General features: G+C 45.5%; 1 protein-coding gene across 2 annotated transcripts in view; it reads left to right on the top strand.

The window, feature by feature from the left end:
• scyl2 (SCY1 like pseudokinase 2) overlaps positions 1 to 20,708 on the top strand; it is a 57,647-nt gene that overhangs the window by 12,217 nt on the left and 24,722 nt on the right. For both annotated transcript variants that reach the window (XM_083654488.1, XM_083654489.1), the window contains one exon: positions 10,275 to 10,432. In XM_083654488.1, the coding sequence (XP_083510614.1) occupies positions 10,275 to 10,432 (158 nt within the window). The remainder of the gene's footprint in view (positions 1 to 10,274; positions 10,433 to 20,708) is intronic.

The following is a 20,708-nucleotide window of genomic DNA, read 5'->3' as shown; positions in this document are numbered from 1 at the left end:
TAGCCAGAGCAGGATATTTTCCGGTTTTACCTTTCTAGACATGAGGGGTCTTTGTTTAGAAATGGCAGGAAATGCTCAGTTTTTTCTGCCAAGTAGAGTGGCTGGGGGGAGCGCGGGGGCGGTGGGGTGCGGTGCGGAGGAGAGCCTGAAGAACAGAATTGGGCACTATACCCAAAACGTGCACACAGGTCTCCATACACTGCATCCACAACATGAGATCTCTGTCAAACACTTTTCTCCACTACTCCATAAAGCACATGTCTCACTGTGAAGTTCCCGATGCATTCCGATGCATTCAGGCGATATTGTGGGGTGGCAATGTGCCAAAAAATGGAGTGCTTGCCTTTGTTACATCGCCCAAAAGCTGCCAGTCAAAATAGTGGTCGCACTAATGTTAACCTGTGGTCTGTGGATGATTTTACAAGTGCCATTCAAGTCATATCTGACTAGTTTTCAATTTATTTATCCCCAAAAAGTTAGGTTATATGTCTCGATATAGGCTGATGCAACAGTACCCACGTTTGGCACTCTTTTCCGCGTAGTATGTGATTGTCGTCGTCTCGCTATGAAAAACATCACATATTAAAGAGATATTCAACCCCAACAAATCAGATCATGTCAGTTTTTCAAAAAAGGGCAGGAAGTTTTCAGCCTTTCGAATCTGCCCACTCCACATTTGGATAGGATGAGCTTTTGTGGGATGGGCAAATTTCAGAACCAATGGCAGAGCTCTGTGCATTTCCTGCTCGCGCATGTGTAGTTTCATTTAAAGCCAGCTAGCGCTGTGAATGGATCTGCTGCTCCTGTTTCTCCCTTCTCCCCATCCACCACCCCCTCCCTTCTCCTGTCCAAACACCAGCGTTGTTTGGATATTTCCCAGAAAGCATAACTTTTTACAAGAAAATCATCAAATCAGGCTAAAAAGTTAGATACATATTTATTTTTAACACAACATGCAATTCTGGAATATTTGAATATTGGACAAAATAAAATGAAATGTAAACCCTAAGAGAAACACACATACAGCGATGGGGTGTATATATACCCCTCGCAAATACAACGTGATATAGTGAAGTGGGAAGTTTGACCGTAGCATGGTTGCACTGTGATATCCACTCCAACAAGACTAGCTTACTTGACGCGCACTTTTTCAATAAAAACACATTTATGCCATGACTTTACATAATGTATATTTATGTTGCATCATTTAGCCTGTGCTGTGATGTGCAGGAACAGCAGGTAAAAGTTATAAAACTAAGCCTGCCCTGAATGAGCCTTGTTCGTTACTGTAAAAGTTAGGGTTAGCATAGTCTAGCATTAGCACAATACTGAGGGTTCCAAAATGTCGCCGATACGCTGGGATGGGTTTACAACACATGTCTAAAGATCATGGAAGTGGATGGTATCAGGAATGTCACAGATAGTTACAGGTGAGCTTACAACCTTTATCTGAAGGTAATAGAAGTGTATGAAAGCATCGGGACCACTGGGGGAGCGAGCCAGCACCAGTCAAAGCTGTCGGGGTCTGTGTTCTTCAGTGTAGCTCGAGGCTAAATTAGCCTCGAGCATATTAGCCTGGCTAATATGCTAGCGTGATTGCAGGCAGACAGGAGTCAGCTAATTAGCATTGGCCGAAGTTTTGCAATGAAAGCTAGAGCAGTTTCTTGAAATGCATTCTAACCAACCGAAATATTCACATAAAACAACACAGCGTAATGCTGGTGGTGGCCGTGACACCGGCGCTGCCCTACTGGGGCAGTGGGTTAGAGAAACTATCCGGGGGGGAATGCAGGATTGCAGACAAACACCCTCTCGAGGCAGTGGATCTGCTAGGCCCAGTTGCCGCAGCCATTCCAGCGGGATGTCCAAGTCTCCGGGAAACTGATGCACTGCACACCGGTGTAGTTTTTGCACCCGGGAACACAACACCTTCGACCCATGACTATCCCTAACCTGTCCCTGGCCACTAAACTAAACTCAACGAAGAGACGAACATTTATTTTTACAAACAAACACAACCTAGGCTATCTGACGTACTCTAAAACTAAACCACTAAATACTACAAAGAGATACTCAACACTTTTTCCACTTTTTTCTCCTGAAAATCAATATATATTGGAAATTAGCTGTGTTCTTGATGAATCCAGGTCAAAGTCCTGACATTTACTGTAAAACTGAGTAATTCCTCATCTCTTCTCACATACTTATGCAAACAGACGAACATTTATTTTTATTTTACAAACAAACACAACCCTCTGATGTACTCTAAAACTAAACCACTAAATACTACAATTTACACTATGCAATCTAATCAAAACGCTCCACAAATCTCTCTCTCTATTCAACAATTCTCCACACTCCATAGGCCCAGCGCGTGGTGTCAAGAGCTCTGTCAATAGAAAGAGAGGGAAATTTGAGTCTACAGCTGGCCTTTTTGCCTTTTTGGATTCTATGGAACTGCATAGTGTTACGAACCGGCCTAGGGGAACCGGTCCGCAACACAAAAGTGCCCCCACTCTTCCCACTCCCAAGAATGGACAGCCAGAACCAGGATCAAAAGTTCACAAAGTAACAGTTTATTTTGACTTGGACCAGAGAAAATGCCAACACAACAAACAAAAGGAACTAAACCCCAACCCTAAACTCCCCTACCAAAATAAAAGGATGGGTTAAACAAAATACATGTCTCTTACCTAATCTCCTACAAAAGAAACATGAGAAAATATGTTGCAAACACAAAAGAGGCTTCTCACTCCTACATACTGCTACTTTGCTTAGATAAATAGTTCACAGTGCAGTTTACCATTTACAGAAGTTAAATAATACTTTAACCCAAAAGCATCCATGCCTATAAGCACTAAAGCACAGGTTCAGCATCGTGGCTGCCATTGTTGGGAATGTGGAGAGCAAGGGGCGGAAGGATGGCATCAGCTGGCTTAAATGATCTCCACCAGCCAATCAGTCATCAGCAGCCCCATCACCTGACCAGACCAATCAGGGTGAACACCACCTGCATCTCGTTTCTCAATCACACACAGTGAAGCACACTGCAATACACACTGACACTGAGGAGGAAAGGATTGGTGTTAACACATGACAACCAAACATAGGACCCCAGGTCATAACAATAGGTATGTGAGAAGAGATGAGGAATTATGCAGTTTTACAGTAAATGTCAGGACTTTGACCTGGATTCACCAAGAACACAGCTACTTTCCAATATATATTGATTTTCAGCAGAAAAAAGTGGAAAAAGTGTTGAGTATCTCTTTAATTTAACGGTTCTTGATTATACAGAGGTAGGCCTATGTAAAATGTATTGCCAGACACCACTCTTCAATTCGGCATATACTGTATATGATCCACGGAGATGTTACTGTAAGTGAATAAAATGTCAATTCTGGATGTGAGTCGCCTGAAATCCTGGGGCCACATTACAGAAACTCCCTATCTTATGTCTTAAGATAGGATAGGACTAGTTTAAGATAGGATTTTTTCTGATTTCGTATTACAGAAGGAAATCCTAACTAACTTTAGGAATCCTATCTTATCTTGCTAAATCCTATCTTATGTCTTGTTAGGAAATCCTAAATACTCATCCAGCATCGGTGATCAACTTTTCTGTCTGTTACCCTAGCAACCACTAGCAACAGACACCTCCTCCTTTTTCAACTCGCCGGGGAAGTAGGAGCGCTAGTAGCCTGCTATTAGCTAGTAGGCTAACGATGTGTGTTGTTGTTGTCGAACATTTTTGAGATTGTGGGGCAATGGACCAAAAACGAAGGGCATTTAACTTCAAGGCAGATGAGTTGGAGGTCTTAGTGACCGCCGTAGAAAAGGTTAAAGACGTGCTTTTCGGAAAGTTTTCAGCCACCCTCACGCGGGAGGTGAAAGAGAGGGAATGGCTAAAATAGCAGAAACCGTCTCTGCATCAGGCATTCCTCCCCCCTTGGAAACTGTATGTACCGAGGAGCCAAATTGCTGATGGCTGTTGCTACCTCAGTTAAATTACATGACATAGCAGGCTGAGATATTTTGGATATGTCGGCCACTTCAGTTTGAAAATCTGCCTTCGCAAAAAACCAAAGTGCATTTGTAAGTTGTACTACAACCGGCAGAGCCCCGTGTCGCCTAGTCGGTCTCTCCAACACAGGTCTCAGCTCCTCGGCTAGCTGCAGTATCATGTCCCGGGGCAGTCTGTATCGATTAACGAGCGTTCTGTCATCAAAATGCAAAACGTCATTCGGGTCCCGCATGAGCCTTTTGGCAAATACATTGCGCCTGTTGACATTTTGTTGGTTTTGCAAATGCAAGAACAGCGCAGCCATAACATAGGTAGGTAGGCTATAAATAGGTTATAACGAGATGCAAGATGGCTGTTCCAGTTGAAAATAGCGTAAATTAGTTAGGACAGCATAGCTGGCATCTTAAAGTTAGGAGAGCTTTTTTAAGATTTTGGGGAGTTGGGACGCTTCTGTAATACGCTTTTCCCATTTTAAATTAGGATGAGAATATTGACTTAGGAACTGTTGTTCTGTAATGGGTGTTTTCCTATATCAAGTCCTAACTCTAATTACCATGGTTACCAATCATTTAGGATAGGATTTGGAATTTAGGAAGTTTCTGTAATGTCGCCCCTGCTGTCTTCCTCCGTTAAAACTGCACGTTTTTTAATGGAGTTTGGTTAAAGATTCGCTAAAGCTGTTCGTTTGCAGCACTTGAGGAAACCGTGAGTTTGCTTGTTTAATTAATTGATATAAGCCAGGGGTGGCCAAACTGTTTTGGTTGTGGGCCTTATACAGAAAAATATAAGGAGTCGTGGGCCAAACAATATTAAGCACGGCAGTTTTCAACCTGTTTAGACTGAAAGTCGGGGGGGGGGGGGGGGGGGGTTTCTGGTTTTCACCAGAAAACCCCTGTGCCATAAAAAAAAAAAATCCACCTAAATAAATATATGACACCTACCGTAAATTCCGGACTATAAGCCGCGGCTTTTTTCCCGTTTTTTGGCCTTTTTTGCCCCCTGCGGCTTATATAACGGTGCGTCTTATCTATGGATTTTTTCCAAAAAAAAAAAAAAATCTCTCTTTTTTAGCACTCTTTCTAACTATAAATCCACTTCTGTTTTAATTTCCTCTCTTGCCCTCTTTTAACAACATAACATAACATAACATAACACAACACAGGTAAGCAGAAAGAAAAAGACGAAGCAATCACGCCATGAATGAGGAAATGACTCACCTGCTGGAGGCTGGAGATACACCGCTTGGGCTAAACTTTTACTCCGTGAAACACTATCGATTAAGTCCGACATCGCTCAGAGGTTTTGAGCAGCTTGAAAACAAGTTTGAAAACGTGCAGAAGTCCATCCACTCACTCACTAAAGAAAATAATGCAACCGTGAAGAGTTTCACTCGTGTCCAGCCATCTGGCCGAGTTAGAGCCGAAGTCCCGAACACAGTGAGAAAACCTCCCGAAGCTGCTGCTGCTGCAGCGGGGTGCATATTGTCCGGCCAGCCGACCGAGAGGCATGCGAGCCGGGCACTATTAAACAGTTGGGGTGTGTGAGGTGGCTGGCTGTGGAGGTGGCGGTTTCTCCTCCTCCTCCTTTCTCCCGCACACCGGGCGCCTCGGCCACGTCCAGACCCCGGCCTGCCACCGAGGGCCATCTTCATCTGCCTACTCCGCTGGCCCGACCGTCAACTCATCCTCCAGGCTGCGGGGAAGAAGCCCCTCACCTGGGAGGGTACGCGCTTTTTCGTCCGCAGGACCTCTCCGCGTTGGTGCAACAGAAACGCGCAACATACAACAGCATCATCGAGTCAATGGATATCGCTTTGGCGTACTGTACCCAGTGAGACTCGTCATAACCAGACCGGACTATCTTTAGCACTCTTTCTAACTATAAATCCACTTCTGTTTTAATTTCCTCTCTTGCCCTCTTTTCACCACACCGCGGACACTGTGTGCCCAGCGGCGGAACAAGAGCTCAAAGTGAAACTGCCGAATATCTTTTGAGTTGGACTGGTCAATAGTACTGTGAGTAACTAAAATAAAAAAATAAAAAACGGAATTCTCTCTTCTTTAGCACTCTTTCTAACTATAAATCCACTTCTGTTTTAATTTCCTCTCTTGCCCTCTTTTCACCACACCGCGGACACTGTGTGCACTGTAAAAAAAACAAAAAATACCACAATGTGTGATTTTGTCTGGGGATTAGTGACCTGACTTTTGTTTTGTTGAAATGTTAATAAATGGGAGCTTCCCCAAACAGCCATCTGTTCCCGACAATCCCCTCTGTGCACGAAGCCTTACATATGGTAATTAAACATCAAAACACCCGCGGCTTATAGACCGGTGCGGCTTATAGAAGAAAAAAATAGTCACCTTTGAAGGTGCGGCTTATAGACCGGTGCGTCTTATAGTCCGGAATTTACGGTAGTTTATTTATGTGCTCACCTATTACATGGGTATTTCTGTATGTTTTCAAATCTTTTCCTTTGCCAACAGGTTAAGACAGAGATAATTTCACCAACATTCAGTATTAAAAATGTAAATAAATAAATAATAATAATAGACCAGGTCAGGGTACTCAAGTAACCCATTTTCAATGGTTTTACATGGAAAAAAACAAAATGGGGGGGAAAAGTTTTTCAGTTTTTTTGTTTCTCCGTTTCAAACTTTAAAATGGAAAAATGAAAAAACGAAGAAAAAAAAGCTTCACCGGCAATCCCCCCCCCCCCCCCCCCCCCCCCCCCTAAATTCATGGCGGGCCACTTAACACATTGACTGCCAGACGTTTTTCTTTGCTGTAGTTAGCTTCTGCCAAGCCGTTTTTTGAGGATTATGGCTCATTTTATAAGAGCCGAGGATTCGTTTCAGCTTGGAGTTTGTGAACATACAATATCTCAAAAGTACTAATAGAATGTGTACTTTCTCTGTCTAAAAGAGTTAGTTTGTAGAGTTAGTAGTTATGTAAGCATTAGCAGTTGAATACAGCATGGTTTTAGCGTGAAAAATAATATTCAGAGATAAACGGCTTTTTGTGAAATTGGATGGAAGGGTCACTTTAACCATTCATTTTTGGCTCTCTCTCTCTCTCTCTCCCTCCCCCTCTCGCTCTCTCTCTCTCTCTCCCTCCCTCTCGCTCTCCCTCCCTCTCTCTCTCTCTCTCTCTCTCTCTCTCTCTCTCCCTCCCTCTCGAGTTGCTTCAACTCCGCCCTCCGTGGGCGGACAAGCTTGTCACCAGTCAGTGCTTTGCTGTGCCTGCATGTCTGGGCCGCTGTTTGAGGAAGTCGGGAGGGACTCGCTCGTTTGGAGTTTTGGTTGAGAGAAGCTTTTGCGATTCTGGTCATATTTATGCTGCGTGTTTCAAAGTGTGTTCCTGCACCTGTAATCTATCACCCGATCATAGTAGATCGGCTGAATCTATTATGTAAATTTGCAATCCCGCATCGCCAGCAATCAGCGCGAAAAGGAGAATGGCTGGGCTGAGAATGGCTTGACAAGTTAAAAAAATGCTTTCCTTCCTCTAGCAAGGAGAGCACTGTTGCCACTTAGTGGGTCGGTGGAATGGGTTGTAAACGTTCGGTGGCTCCAATAATTATATAAGAGATGTAAAAGGCTTAGATGCACAACCCACCGTCAAAAAAAAAAAATCGATGCCAAAAACGTGTAAACACGTTGTTGGCAGGGAACAGCTGGATTCTGAAAACGTGTTCATACGTTGTTGGCAGTGAATGAGTTAAAAACAGGCAGTGGGCCGTAGTTTGGCCACCCCTGATATAAGCGTTTGTGCGAACGAATAATTAATTAATAGCCTACGTGAACGTTAGCAGGCACGTATTGCCTAATGCAGTAAGTAGTAGGCTATCATCTCCTTGTTGCATTTTCAAACTGGCAGATGGGGGGGGGGGGGGGGGGGGCTGGGGGGGAGCGATTCAACTTTTACTTGTTTACTCACCTATATTTGGCAAATAATCCAGCCACGTAACTATGTCCATTCATGAAATGATTAAATAGCACAGGGACATTAATGGTTTGTAAAGTGCCATTTAACCACCCGCCCACTCAGACATACATGATCCGGAACATGAGCTGCTAGTGTTAAACAACAGGCCGGTTGCACCAACTGGTCTTAACTATGCCTGGTCGTAACTCCTACGTCGGTCTTAGTTAAGACCATGGACTTACGCCTGTTGCACCAACACGGCTTATGTCTGGTCTTAACTATGCTGGTCGTAGCAATGCGCGTCCATGTGAATTGCCAGGGAATGCACCCTGATTGGATGATGTTGCAAAAAATGTGCCTCGCGACCTGCTTGGAGCACTGTGCCACTACGCTCTATCAGCCACTACTGTAAAACACCCTCCCTCCTCCCACCCTCCCTCGCTCCGGGGGAAAAATGGCGGCGATTGAGCCAGAAAGACAGTCTGAATGAAATTGAATGTAACGTTCCCAATTCTATGTATTAACTTCTAAAAAACTAACGGCAACATTTTGGAAGGCTAAGCCACACAACTAGTTAGTTATAATCTAACGTTGTGCTTTCAAAGACGGCGAACTGGCGGTGTTACGACGATGACGGTCAAAAAGGTCTCCGCGGAGATCTCTGTTACAGGCAGGCTCTACGCCTCCTCCTGACCAGGCGTAGGAGTTACGCCTGGTCGTAGTGAAAATAAGCTTAAGCCGTCTTGGTGCAACCGGCGTAGCTGTTAGGTCGTAAAGTTACGACCAACTTAGCTTAAGACCAGTGTAAGACCAGTTGGTGCAACCGGCCCCAGGGGCCCTATCTTCGCAAAAGCGGTAATTTAGCGTTTAACGCCGCGTGCAATGCAAATTGGGGGCGTGCACCAACCGGATAGGATACCAATTGTACTGGACATAGGCGTGCCACATGCCAAACCAGGCATTTCAGCGCAAAAATGTGGGGATAGATGGCATTATCCTATCGTCAGAGCTTTGAAAAGCACCTCTTAGGCACTAAAATACTCGCTGCGCTTCAGCGCACCATAATCTCCGTGCTGCGCAGTGCAGAAATGTCATTACGCACGGATGTGCCACGCCAGGACATCAAATTCTGCTGCTAAAATTGGGTAACCAGCAGATTATTCAGTGAGGCAATCAACTATAATTCAATGAGGCTATTCACCTTCACCTGCTATCCCATAACCCGGAGGGTCGTTGGCATCACAGCCGATCTGTCACAAGCTCTCTCCATCTCTCTCTGTCCTCGGCATGAGTCGGCAGCTCAATGTTTCACAGAGTTTTAATTAAGTCCACTGTAAATCCTCCAATCATTTCTTTTGTCTCCGCCGTTTACCCGCTGCAAACACGTTTTTATTGTCCCACCCCAGTCAACAAAATAACCTGAGTTCCATCAAAACACAGATGTTTTTTTTGTTCCCCCCTGCCCTACACGTATCCAAATTACGCATGGGGAGAATTACAGCATGCCTCACACAACCTGTATTACAGGGACTACAAGACGGGAATCTGATTGATGTAACACCCAGGCATTGCCAGGGTGTTACCTTGGAATAATTCTGGTGGTTAACACCGCCCAAATCCCATGCATAAATGATTTGGCACGGCTCTAATCTGTGCTTGCGCCCGTTGTTGTGATGAGTTATGCTTCCCCGCGAGTAATTGCATCCCCACCATATTTTGGGGCTGTTTTAAATTAACACGTCTACCCAAACAATTATATCATTTTTAAACAGTTATGTTTCTGTATAAATCATTAGAATATGCTCCCATGAGGTGGGGATGTGTTCAGCTGCTGCCGGGCGCGGGTGCAAAACTCGGCGTAACACCCACTAGGTGGACTGCAATCTTCCCTGCTTTAAGGCACGTGCAAACAGGTGCGCAAGCGCAAATAGGGGATATCGCCTGTACCAAGATAGGGCCCCAGCCGTTTTGCCAATGATGCGGATCCTGTACTAGGGGCTCAGATGGTAATGATCCGCACTCGTGGGAGTGCGCATAAGGCGGATAATTGTTTCTAAACATGCAGGCCGACCGGCTAGCAGCTGGTAATAATCTGGATTTCACTGCATGTTTAGAAGGGGCTATTGTGTTACTTGAATGGAATTATAGTGAAAATGTATGACTCCCCCTTTTGGCTGGGGGACCCTCTGGAACCCCCTCAAGGACCCTTGGGGGGTCCCCGGACCCCCATTTGAGAACCACTGGCCTAATTCATTCCATGCCAGGAGAACCTGTGGGACTTGATCATGCTCATTTCAGCACCTTGTCTCATTTGCCTTTCTAGGAAGTTGCAGTGTTTGTGTTTGACAAGAAGGTGATTGACAAGTACCAGAAGTTTGACAAGGACCAGATCATCGACTCTTTGAAAAAAGGGGTGCAACAGCTGACCAGACTGCGCCACCCACGCCTGCTCACTGTGCAGCACCCTCTGGAAGAGTCACGGTGAGTGGAAACACACACACAGACACACAAGCAGACAAATAGATTTGTACTGCAATGTTTCCCTCAAATGTCATGCCACTCTTTGAGCTGTGACTCATTCAGTTTGTTGTGTGTGTGTGTGTGTTAGGGGTGTCAAAAATAATCGATTATAAGATGCATCGCGATGCGGACGTGCACGATTCTGCATCGATTCACAAATGTCAAAAATTGATTATTATTTTTATTATTATTATTTATTTATTTTAATAATCAAATAAAATATAATGGAAGTACATGCAGTTGTTTATTTTAATTATGGATCATAATACAATGCAATTCCAAATGCACATTTATTTTAAAAGTAGCCACACAGTGAGAAAAAAGAAAGTGAGAAAAAATAAATCATGTATTGCGGAAAAAAGTGATGCATCGATTTAAGATGCATCGAGATGCATCGATAATCGTTATCGAATCGAATCGTAGCCCTCTGAATCGTAATCGAATCGTGAGGCCAGTGAAGAAGATTCACAGCCCTAGTGTGTGTGTGTGTGTGTGTGTGTGTGTGTGTGTGTGTGTGTGTGTGTGTGTGTGTGTGTGTGTGTGTGTGTGTGTGTGTGTGTGTGGCCAGTCATGATCAAAAGACAATGCAGTTTGTACCCTGAATAATGCATGGTCCCTGAGAGCAGAATTAGTTTGAGACTAGGCTGACTTGCACTTTTTTGTGGTTAGCTCTTAGTCAACTAGAACTGTTTTTGTCTCTATTTTTGCCTCTGCTCATGTACTGTAGATCATTGTCTCGGTCTGTTCAAGGATGACGCGACATTGTAGAGCAGTTCTTTCTAGAGCCCGACCGATATATCAGTTCGCCGATATTGGCCGATCACGATATATTGTATCAGCCGATATGTTGGCCGATATTGCATTTTTTTTAGTTATAGACAGCATGTTGTGTATATTTGATGTTTTTTCTTAACTCATTGAGTGCCAATGACGTCGATCGGCTTCAAATGCGTTTTTTGACGGTGGGACGTGGATCAAAGCCTCATGCATCTCCTGTACAAATATTGGAGCTATTGAAGGTGTATAACCTATTTTACGGACCCATTATGTGGCGACAGTGCTCTCCAGATTAGAGAAAGGTCAGGAAAACAGCAGGAAAAAGCCTTGATGAAAGAGAAACCGATGCATGCTGCAGCCAGAGCCATATAGATTGCTCTGGCTGGAGCTAACGTTAGCTGCGAACAGCAGTCAATCCGCGCCCACAACTGAGCCCTTCTGTCTCTGCTGCATAGTTTCTCCACACGATTAGCTGCCAGAAAAGCAGCACCCGACGCCGAAGGGCCAAACTATTCTCAGCAGTCCGGTTTGGCTTTTCGGTGTCGCGCTGGGAGCCGGCGCACAAAAACGGAGCGCTCCGAAAATAGACGCTGGGTGCGTAGGCTGTGTGTTAGTGTGGGGAGGAGTTTGCAGCTGAGGGGGGGGAGAGGGGGGTGGGGCACGCAGGGCACCACACAACTACACCACGTCACTACATCAGAAAATATTAGCTTCAGAGTCAATTAATGTGCTTGAAATGCTTCATTTCAATCATGAGAGACCAGAGGGTAAGGTTAATCAGCAAGCTTTATTAAAGTATGGCATGGCGATGAGATTCATGGCCTGAAGCGGTATGGCATTAATTCTGATGGCGTGGCAGCATGGCAACTGATTCTTTGGCGTAGTGACTCCGTGGCAAGATGCCTCTCTTCTTGAGGCGGGAGGGCATCTGCTCGGGCTAGAATAGAGAACCCCCCCCCCATAGGGGATTCTTCAGGAGTCAATACATTGGTGGTGGACTGGGGAGGTGGGTGGGGTGAAACGCGGCTTCCAGAGAAGGAATTAGATCAGTTCAAGTGCAGCGGCTAGAGGTCAGGGCAAGAGGACGGTGCGGCGCCCGGCGTGGCTATAAATACTGCCGCGTCATAGCCTCGGCACTGACGACATTAACACCGTCACCTAGGCAAGTGCGTCACGCGAACGTCACCCTGGGATTACTGCACTGACGACATTAACGGCGTCACCTAGGCAAGTGCGTCACGCGAACGTCACGCTGGGATTACTGCACTTGTCGTCACGCTAGGATTACGTGTGATGATGAGGTCGCTATGTCACTAGATTACGTGTGGCGTGAGGCAGCGTGTCTGGTCTTCATCTTGAAACTAGGTCGAGACCATCATTTCAATCATGAGAGACCAGAGGGTAAGGTTAATCAGCAAGCTTTAGTAAAGTATGGCATGGCGATAAGATTCATGGCCTGAAGCGGTATGGCATTAATTCTGATGGCGTGGCAGCATGGCAACTGATTCTTTGGCGTAGTGACTCCGTGGCAAGATGCCTCTCTTCTTGAGGCGGGAGGGCATCTGCTCGGGCTAGAATAGAGAACCCCCCAAAAGAGAGAAACCTGAAAGGCCAACCGGTCTGCTCGCCTCGCGATACAGCGGGCGCTGGGCGGAAGGCGACGCTTGTCGCCGAAGGCATAATTCGGCGTTGAACCCCCCCCCAAACTGACTGCAGGCTGCTCGACACCCAGAACACTTGCAGGCTGCTCGACACCTAGAACACTTCGAGTAGATTACTGGGGTCTGAATTAGTGGGGAGACTACAGGCTGCTCGACACCAGTGTTGGGAAGTAACGAGTTACTAGTTACTCGTTACTGTAATAATATTACTTTTTCCAAGTAACGAGTAGTGTAACGAATTACTATAGAATATAAGTAATAATATTACAGTTACTTCAAGATAAACGAGCTCGTTACGTTAGTCGTTACATCTTTTGTTGAGTCCATTCTGTGATGCCGCTGCGCTGCAAAATGACACGCAGTCGGCATTCACTGATCACAAGCAGCATGGCTTTAACGCTCCCAAAACAAGGTGACGTCACCGCAGAGCACATTTGAGTACCAGGCAACAGGCAGGCACACCTCACTCTCTGTCCTGCTGAGCCGAGGAGGAAAATCCGTGGCTGGATATATTCCCATGACTTTGTTTTTGTCGGGAAGAAAGGTGACACGATTGAACATCAAAGTCAAATGTAAACGGTGTCCAGGACAGGTAGGCTACTAACACTCTTTCCACTGTGAAAAACACGAGCTCAAACTTCCTAACGTTAACGTTACGAGACGAGAGGACAGCACAACAGAAACCGGAAAACTGTTCAAATACAGAGATAACGTAAAAACTCACAAGCTGGTGGACATCAAACATTGCTGTTATTATTGTCAGGTTAATGTTGCAGAGCTAACGTTATTTGTGACACAAATTTGTTAAGCAAAGATGTAGCCTATACGTATTGAGTTTGCATTGGCAGTGCATACTGCATTCTATAAAACAGAAGATAAAAGATTGCATCTTGTCAGTCATCACTTTGAGCCAGGTGTGCTCTTCATCAAGCATCTCTGTAGGAAGCTGTGCTCTGGCAAAGCGATTAGTTTAAATGGAACTCGGCTACTAACTGGAAAAAGGAAGCGGGATCATGTGACTCCGTTGTTAGCCTCCCTCCATTGGCTTCCTGTCCGCTTCAGGATTGATTTTAAGACTTTGTTGATTGTTTACAAGGCCTTAAATGGCCTGGCACCTTCCTATATTACAGAACTCCTACACCATCACACTCCAACTAGAGCTCTGAGGTCATCTAACCAGGTGCTCTTGGATGTCCCGAGATCTAGACTAAAAAACAGAGGCGACCGAGCCTTTGCGGTAGCTGCCCCCAAATTGTGGAACAGCCTACCCATCCATATAAGGACTGCGCAAAGCCTTGGAATTTTTAAGTCATTGCTTAAGACCCATCTATTTAAATTAGCCTTCAATTCGGGTTAAGATTGTGCCTATTACGTATATTGCTATGTGTTTTCTTCTTTTATTTTCTACTGTATCAGCTGTCTGTGTATTTGATATTTGCCTGTTCAGCACTTTGGTCAACTTTGGTTGTGTAAATGTGCTATATAAATAAATTTGACTTGACTTGACTTGACTTGACCCCTACTCTTTATAGTTCAGAGTGTCATGGTAGACCTCAAAGCAGGGGACCCTGCACAAGGGGATGCGGCAGAAGTTGCACTGGAAACGTGTCTCCTTTCTGTTGTTGTTGGCCATACACACCTTGCATCTCTTTGCTGGGTTGTCATTGTTGGGGGTGGGGTCATTCCTGACAGGGAAATGCTTTGCCAGGTTGGCAGACAGCCTACTCGGACGGTCAGCATATGGAGCTCTATGGAGCTTTGTGGCAGTGGTCCACGCCTGTATCAGACTCTCCTGGAACGCATACATGGTCTTTACAGTGCCCTGTGGGTTTTTAGCTCTGTACAGGACGAAAGCGTTGTGGAGGCAGATTTGGAACATGTACATCACAAATTTAGTTGTCCATTTATAGGACTTCCTGATGAACGGGTAGTACGAAATCATTTGATCCAGCCTATCAACACCGTTCATAGACTGGTTGTACTCTATCACAGAGACAGGCTTCTCCTTCACCACCTTCCCCCTCACACCTTTCTTCCACATCAAGACCGGTCTCATCTCGTTCTGGTGAAATGTGGATACCATTCTCACAACATTTGTGTCCCGCCATGCCAAGCACAGAACCCGGTCAGTGTGGAAGGCAATTCTGCCCCCTGGTTGCAGGGTGGCCTTCTCAGCATGGTGTACAGCTAGTGGTTCTCCTCTATGCTTTCGCAGTGTGCCACATACATGTGTCCCCAGATCTAGCAGGATATCACACATGTTTACAGAATTGTAGAAGTTATCCATGTACAGTTTGTAGCCCTGCTGTTCCAGCCCCAACAGGAGACCACACACTGTATCTACAAGAGATTTACCGTCTCCACAATAAGGCATCAAATTATAACAAAATCCTGTCTGGGACTCACATAACACATAACTTTTGATCCCGTAACGCACAGGTTTCTGTGGGTTAAAAACTTTGAAGCTCAATCTGCCTCTCCACAGTAAAGTTCCTTCATCTATTGAGATGTTCTGGCCTGGCTGGTAGAGTTCCTGGAACTTGTTCACTAGCATATCTAAGACTGGGCGGACTTTGTACAACCTGTCATCCTTGTTTCTCACTGCTGTGTTGTCAGTAAAATGCAGGAAACGCGTAATGATCTGGAACCTGTTTCGGGACATTGTCTTACCAAAATAGGGGGTCTCCAGCACCTCGTTCGTGGACCAGTAAGTCTCCAGGTCAGGCTTTACAATGAGCCCAGTCAGGAAGAGGAGCCCTAGGAAGGCCTTCAGTTCAGGAATGTCAACAGGTTTCCATGCCTCGAGTCTTACACTTGTTGTGCCAGCCTCAATTTGCTGCTGTGCATACAGGTTGGTCTGGTCCACAACATACTGCAGCAGCTCTTCAGTAAGGATGAGTTCCAGGAAGTCCACTGGCTTGTCCGACTCCAGCGCAGCAGCACTGTTGAGCAGGCCAGGAACAGCAGTGAACGGGATGTCCTCTGGCTCCCACGGCACTTCGTCCATGCAGTACCATTGCTGCTCTGGATACAGGATAGGTATTATAAAAATATAGAAATACAAATACATTACTATAGCACACTCACACACATTGCACACACGCACAAGCTTGTAGATCAGCTATATTGGGCAAAGAGGGAAAATGAACATACCTTTGGTGCAGTCTTTCTTTTTGCCCTTCTTGGGTTGGTCATTGGACTGTCCCTCTCCATCTGCACCACGGCCTGTAAATAAAGAAATACATACATTACAATACAATTTACAACACACACACAACATGTATAATTGTGAGCTTGTAGATCAGCCATTTTGGACAAAGACACAAAAGAGGGAAACAAGATCTTACCTTTTGATCTAGGTTGTTTTTTCTTTGATGTGGGCTCACTGGGTTCTGCAACAATCAGCTCGTCCTCATCTGAAATAAAAGCAACATATCCTCAGTAAACTATATAATCACATTTAGTACAGAGAGACAGTGTAGTGTCTCAGTAAACTATATAATCACATTTAGTACAGAGAGACAGTGTAGTGTCTCAGTAAACTATATAATCACATTTAGTACAGAGAGACAGTGTAGTGTCTCAGTAAACTATATAATCACATTTAGTACAGAGAGACAGTGTAGTGTCTCAGTAAACTATATAATCACATTTAGTACAGAGAGACAGTGTAGTGTCTCAGTAAACTATATAATCACATTTAGTACAGAGACAGTGTGGTGTACTAGTGTCTCAGTAAACTATACGATCAGTAGTCACACACACACACACACACACACACACACACACACACTGATGACATCATCACTGGGACTTTGTGCGTGAAGCTGGTACTGGTACTGGTACTGGTACTGTCTGTACAATATGCATATATATCAACAACAAAATTACTCCTTACCGCGATCATCGGGGTCCTGTCGCATTGGGGTCCAGTCTTCTTCGCCCTCGACATGGACAACTGGCGGTGTGACCATCTCCTCTTCAGAGGAATGGGAGCTTGATGGCTGAGAGTCAAAGTCACTTTCCATGTAATCCCGGCGCGTCTTTGCACGGCGCAAATGCGCCCTGGAAAATGGCTCCTCCTGGGGAATCATGTCTGTTGTTGTGTTGCTCTCGTTCTCCTCCTCGTCACTAAATTCTGACTCCGTCTCGTCTCGCAAATGCGCCCTGGAAAATGGCTCCTCCTGGGGAATCCTGTCTGTCGCTGTGTTCTCCTCCTTGTCAGAAAGTTCTGACTCCGTCTCGTCTCGTTCGGGCTGGGACACAGGAACGGGGTTGGGTTTGGGACCAGGCGCTGGAACCGGATCGATGGTGGTCACGGGTTTGACAACCGCAAACATCTCATCCAGTGTCCGCTGCCCAGCAGCAAGGCCAGCAGCAAGGCGAACAGCTCGGGCACCGCCGCGCCGAGGGGCGATGCGGTGTTTGGTCTTTCCTTTTGCCTTCACCATGACTGACTAGACTACGACTACTACAACTAACTAACTAAACTATACTACAGACTATACTACAACTAACTAACGCTAACTAAACTGACGACTATAGGCTACTAGCTACTGTAATCTCTTCAACTTCAACTTCAACTCAACTCAGCACACTGTCACAACTGTACACAATGGCGTCTCTCTCCTACTCTGCAAAGAGGCAGCGTTTCTCACGGCTTTTGTCTTCTTGCCTCCTCCCCCATTTCAAAAAAACAGCTGCGGTATGTGTTTGATCGTGTGTTGTCGGCTTGACTTTGAAGGCAGGGACCTGTGTCTGTGTCACAGGCTGGGGAAGTGTTTGAACTAGGCGCTGCACTAATAAAAACAAAAACACGTCAAACACGTCATTGGCGGGGAGGGCTATTTCTGATAACACGTCAAAGACGTCTTTGGCGGTGAATGAGTTAAGGCGGTTGCGTTTTTGGAACGTCCGTTTGAAGACGATGGATTTGGTTCCGGCTTCGTCACAGGCCATGACTCCGCATTCAGCTTAATCAGAGACGTGACTTGATTTCGGCCTAGACAGTGGCAATGGATTTGATTTCCGGTTTTGTCGACAGCGAGACTAAGCATTCAGCTTGTAGTCAGAGACAATGAATTTAATTTCTAGCCCCCTCAGCCGTGTTGTGTTGCAAGGACCAGAACTGAATGAGTGGGCAGAGCTAAATGCGAATGCACCATGTGACTAGGTCTGCCCTGAGCTGGATATTACGGGCCAATAATTTGTGGGGATAATCCCATGTAGGCCTTCTAAAGTGCCACTTGTGACCGGTCCTGCTTACGCGACGGAATGAATCAATTACGTTTAGGCTATTTAACACTTGAACTCTGGAAATCTTGGCCAGCAGGATAGCACGTTCAAATATTAGCAATTGTAGGCATGCATGAACTAACGCCCCAACGCCCCTTCCGGCATACAGCATTATGGACGCTAGAAGCTCGATTCGCTAAATGAATGGGATTAATGCCGGAATGCAATTAATGACTTTTCCGAGGCAACCCGGTGCTGAAGCTATGGCATTGACACGTGATTGATACGGAGATAGAGGGACGCAGGAGGTCTCTCAGCCTGATTGATATGACTGACAATCCGCAAGCGGCATGATACCAAGAAGCATTATTATTATAAATGATGCAAGGATGCGGTGACGCACGGTGATGACGGCCCGGCGATGCCTGGAGAAGCCTGGACACCAATAGTCGCTGAACGGATATTTTTAACTTGCAGCATTGTTACCGTGGAATGAGAGTAGGCCTATATGTGGAGCCGTATACCGATGATGGGCATCGCCCCGCCACACGGTTAAATATCCAAATCGTGAGCTACTGTAACCTCACTTGGTTTGCCATTTAATGAGGAGTATATTCAATGAGCAGCACGGCTTCTGTTAATTTGACTGGGTGACTGGAGCATCGACTCGGAGAAAGGGAAATGTTTTTTTTTTTTTTTTTGGATTAAAACGGAATCTGGCTGTCATTAGGCATTGATTAACTGAATGCTATTGCTAACTGATGCTTTGAACGTCCATTTGCAATGATTCTGGCTGGCTATTAACTATTGTAAATTGTGCAATGAATGCGATTTGAGCACGATGTGTGAATACATTTAATATTAATTGTTTAGGCCTAATTATTTAACACGTTAGAGATGTGTGTAGTTCTCCATGGATTTAGCCTCTTCATTTTGCTCTCGAATGCACCAGGTTATTTAATTTCACGTTATTGGATGAAGAGACATTTAATGTAGCTCCGCCGTCTTTCTTTAGCTGTAGGCGAGGATATAACGACCAGTTCACAGAGATTGTCAAGAGATCATTCATTCACTATGATAAATGCATTGCTACTCATGCCCAGCTCGTTTCCTTCGCGCCCGACGTGCGGACCGCAGGGAATGGTTAGATGATTGTTTTGAAGCACGCCGAAATGATTTGAAATTAAGATTTGGTTGCTAAAATTATATGGCACTGTTATGTATTTAAGAGGTGATTACATTACCGACTGCTGTCCGGGACGCGCTCCGCGGGCGTTCCCTGCGCTCGGGGCTGACGATGCTGCAAGCCGTCCCGGCTGGATAGCATTTAATCGTGGGAGCCGAATTCCCCGACCACGTCGTGGAACTGCGCCTGCCTCGAGCGTGGACGTGCTGAGAACGATGATCGAGCAGGACCTGCGCTTACGATGGCTTGATTAGCAGGATCAGAACAGCGGACGCTTGGAGACTGAATGGCTTGATGGCCCGAACAGAACAGGGCCGCGGATGGATGACACTTGAAAATGAGGATTGCATGGCTGCGGCCAGCTCCGGGCCCGGAGCGCGCTCTCCCCCAGACTGCGAGTTATTGCCGTCCTCGCGCGGGCCCCGCTTGCGCGCTCTCGTCGACGAGATCCGCCGTTCGAGATGCACTCGGTGCCGCCGGAGCCTGCTGCCTGCTGCCGTCTGCCCCCCGTCTGATGGGCGCACGGGGCTGGTGGCTGGGGAGCCTGCTGCATCCCGTACCCGGGCTGGGATGTTTCGTTGTGCGTCTCCTAGGGATGGGCATTTCTAGCAAAAACACTATTCGAAATTCGCTGGCCAAATTCGAATTTAATTCGAAATTCGAAAATAAAAATAAAAATGTAATTTTTTTTTTTTTTTTTTTTTTTTTTTTTTTTTTGTGTGAGTGAAATGTTGCATTGTCTCCCCTGATTCTAAGTCTACAGCTTTATTAATTAATATAAAAAGCTTCTGCTGTGGATTTTTAGCTCAAACAAGCATTGCACCACTGAAGTAAAGAACATGTTACATGACATTGACATTTTCGAAAATAAAAAACAGTTTTGACAATCATGAGTGGTTGATTAAATATTTAGTAGGCTCAGGTCTGAGTGCCAAAGGGGTGCCAAAGTCACCCCCTCTCCCTCTTCATGGGATTTCATCCGCCATTCATTTTTCCATAAACCTTGCTTAAAATGCTTATAAAAATTGTTTTACTTGCTCAAACCAAGCGATTTGACTATACTTAGAATCAGGGGAGACAATGCAACATTTCACTAAAAAAAAAAAAAAAAAAACTTTTTTTTTTGTTTTTTTGTTTTTTTTTTCGAATTTCGAATTTCAATAATAAAAGTCGACCTTGATAATAACAACGATTATTCGAAAATTCGATGCCCATCCCTAGCGTCTCCTCGTCGGCGCTGGATGTCCCGACCTCGAATTGGTACTGCGCCTCGAGGTCCACGTCTTCGAAGCTCGACGTGCTGAGAGAGCGAACGGGGGTGAGTGGTACCGCGAACGCGAATGGCTTGATGGCAGAATCGGAAGGGATGAGGCAGCTT

Source organism: Poromitra crassiceps (genome assembly GCF_964638095.1).
Source record: "Poromitra crassiceps genome assembly, chromosome: 2".
Lineage (NCBI taxonomy): Eukaryota > Metazoa > Chordata > Actinopteri > Beryciformes > Melamphaidae > Poromitra > Poromitra crassiceps.
Note: the sequence above shows the minus strand (reverse complement) of the source record. Positions and strands in the feature narration are given on the sequence as shown.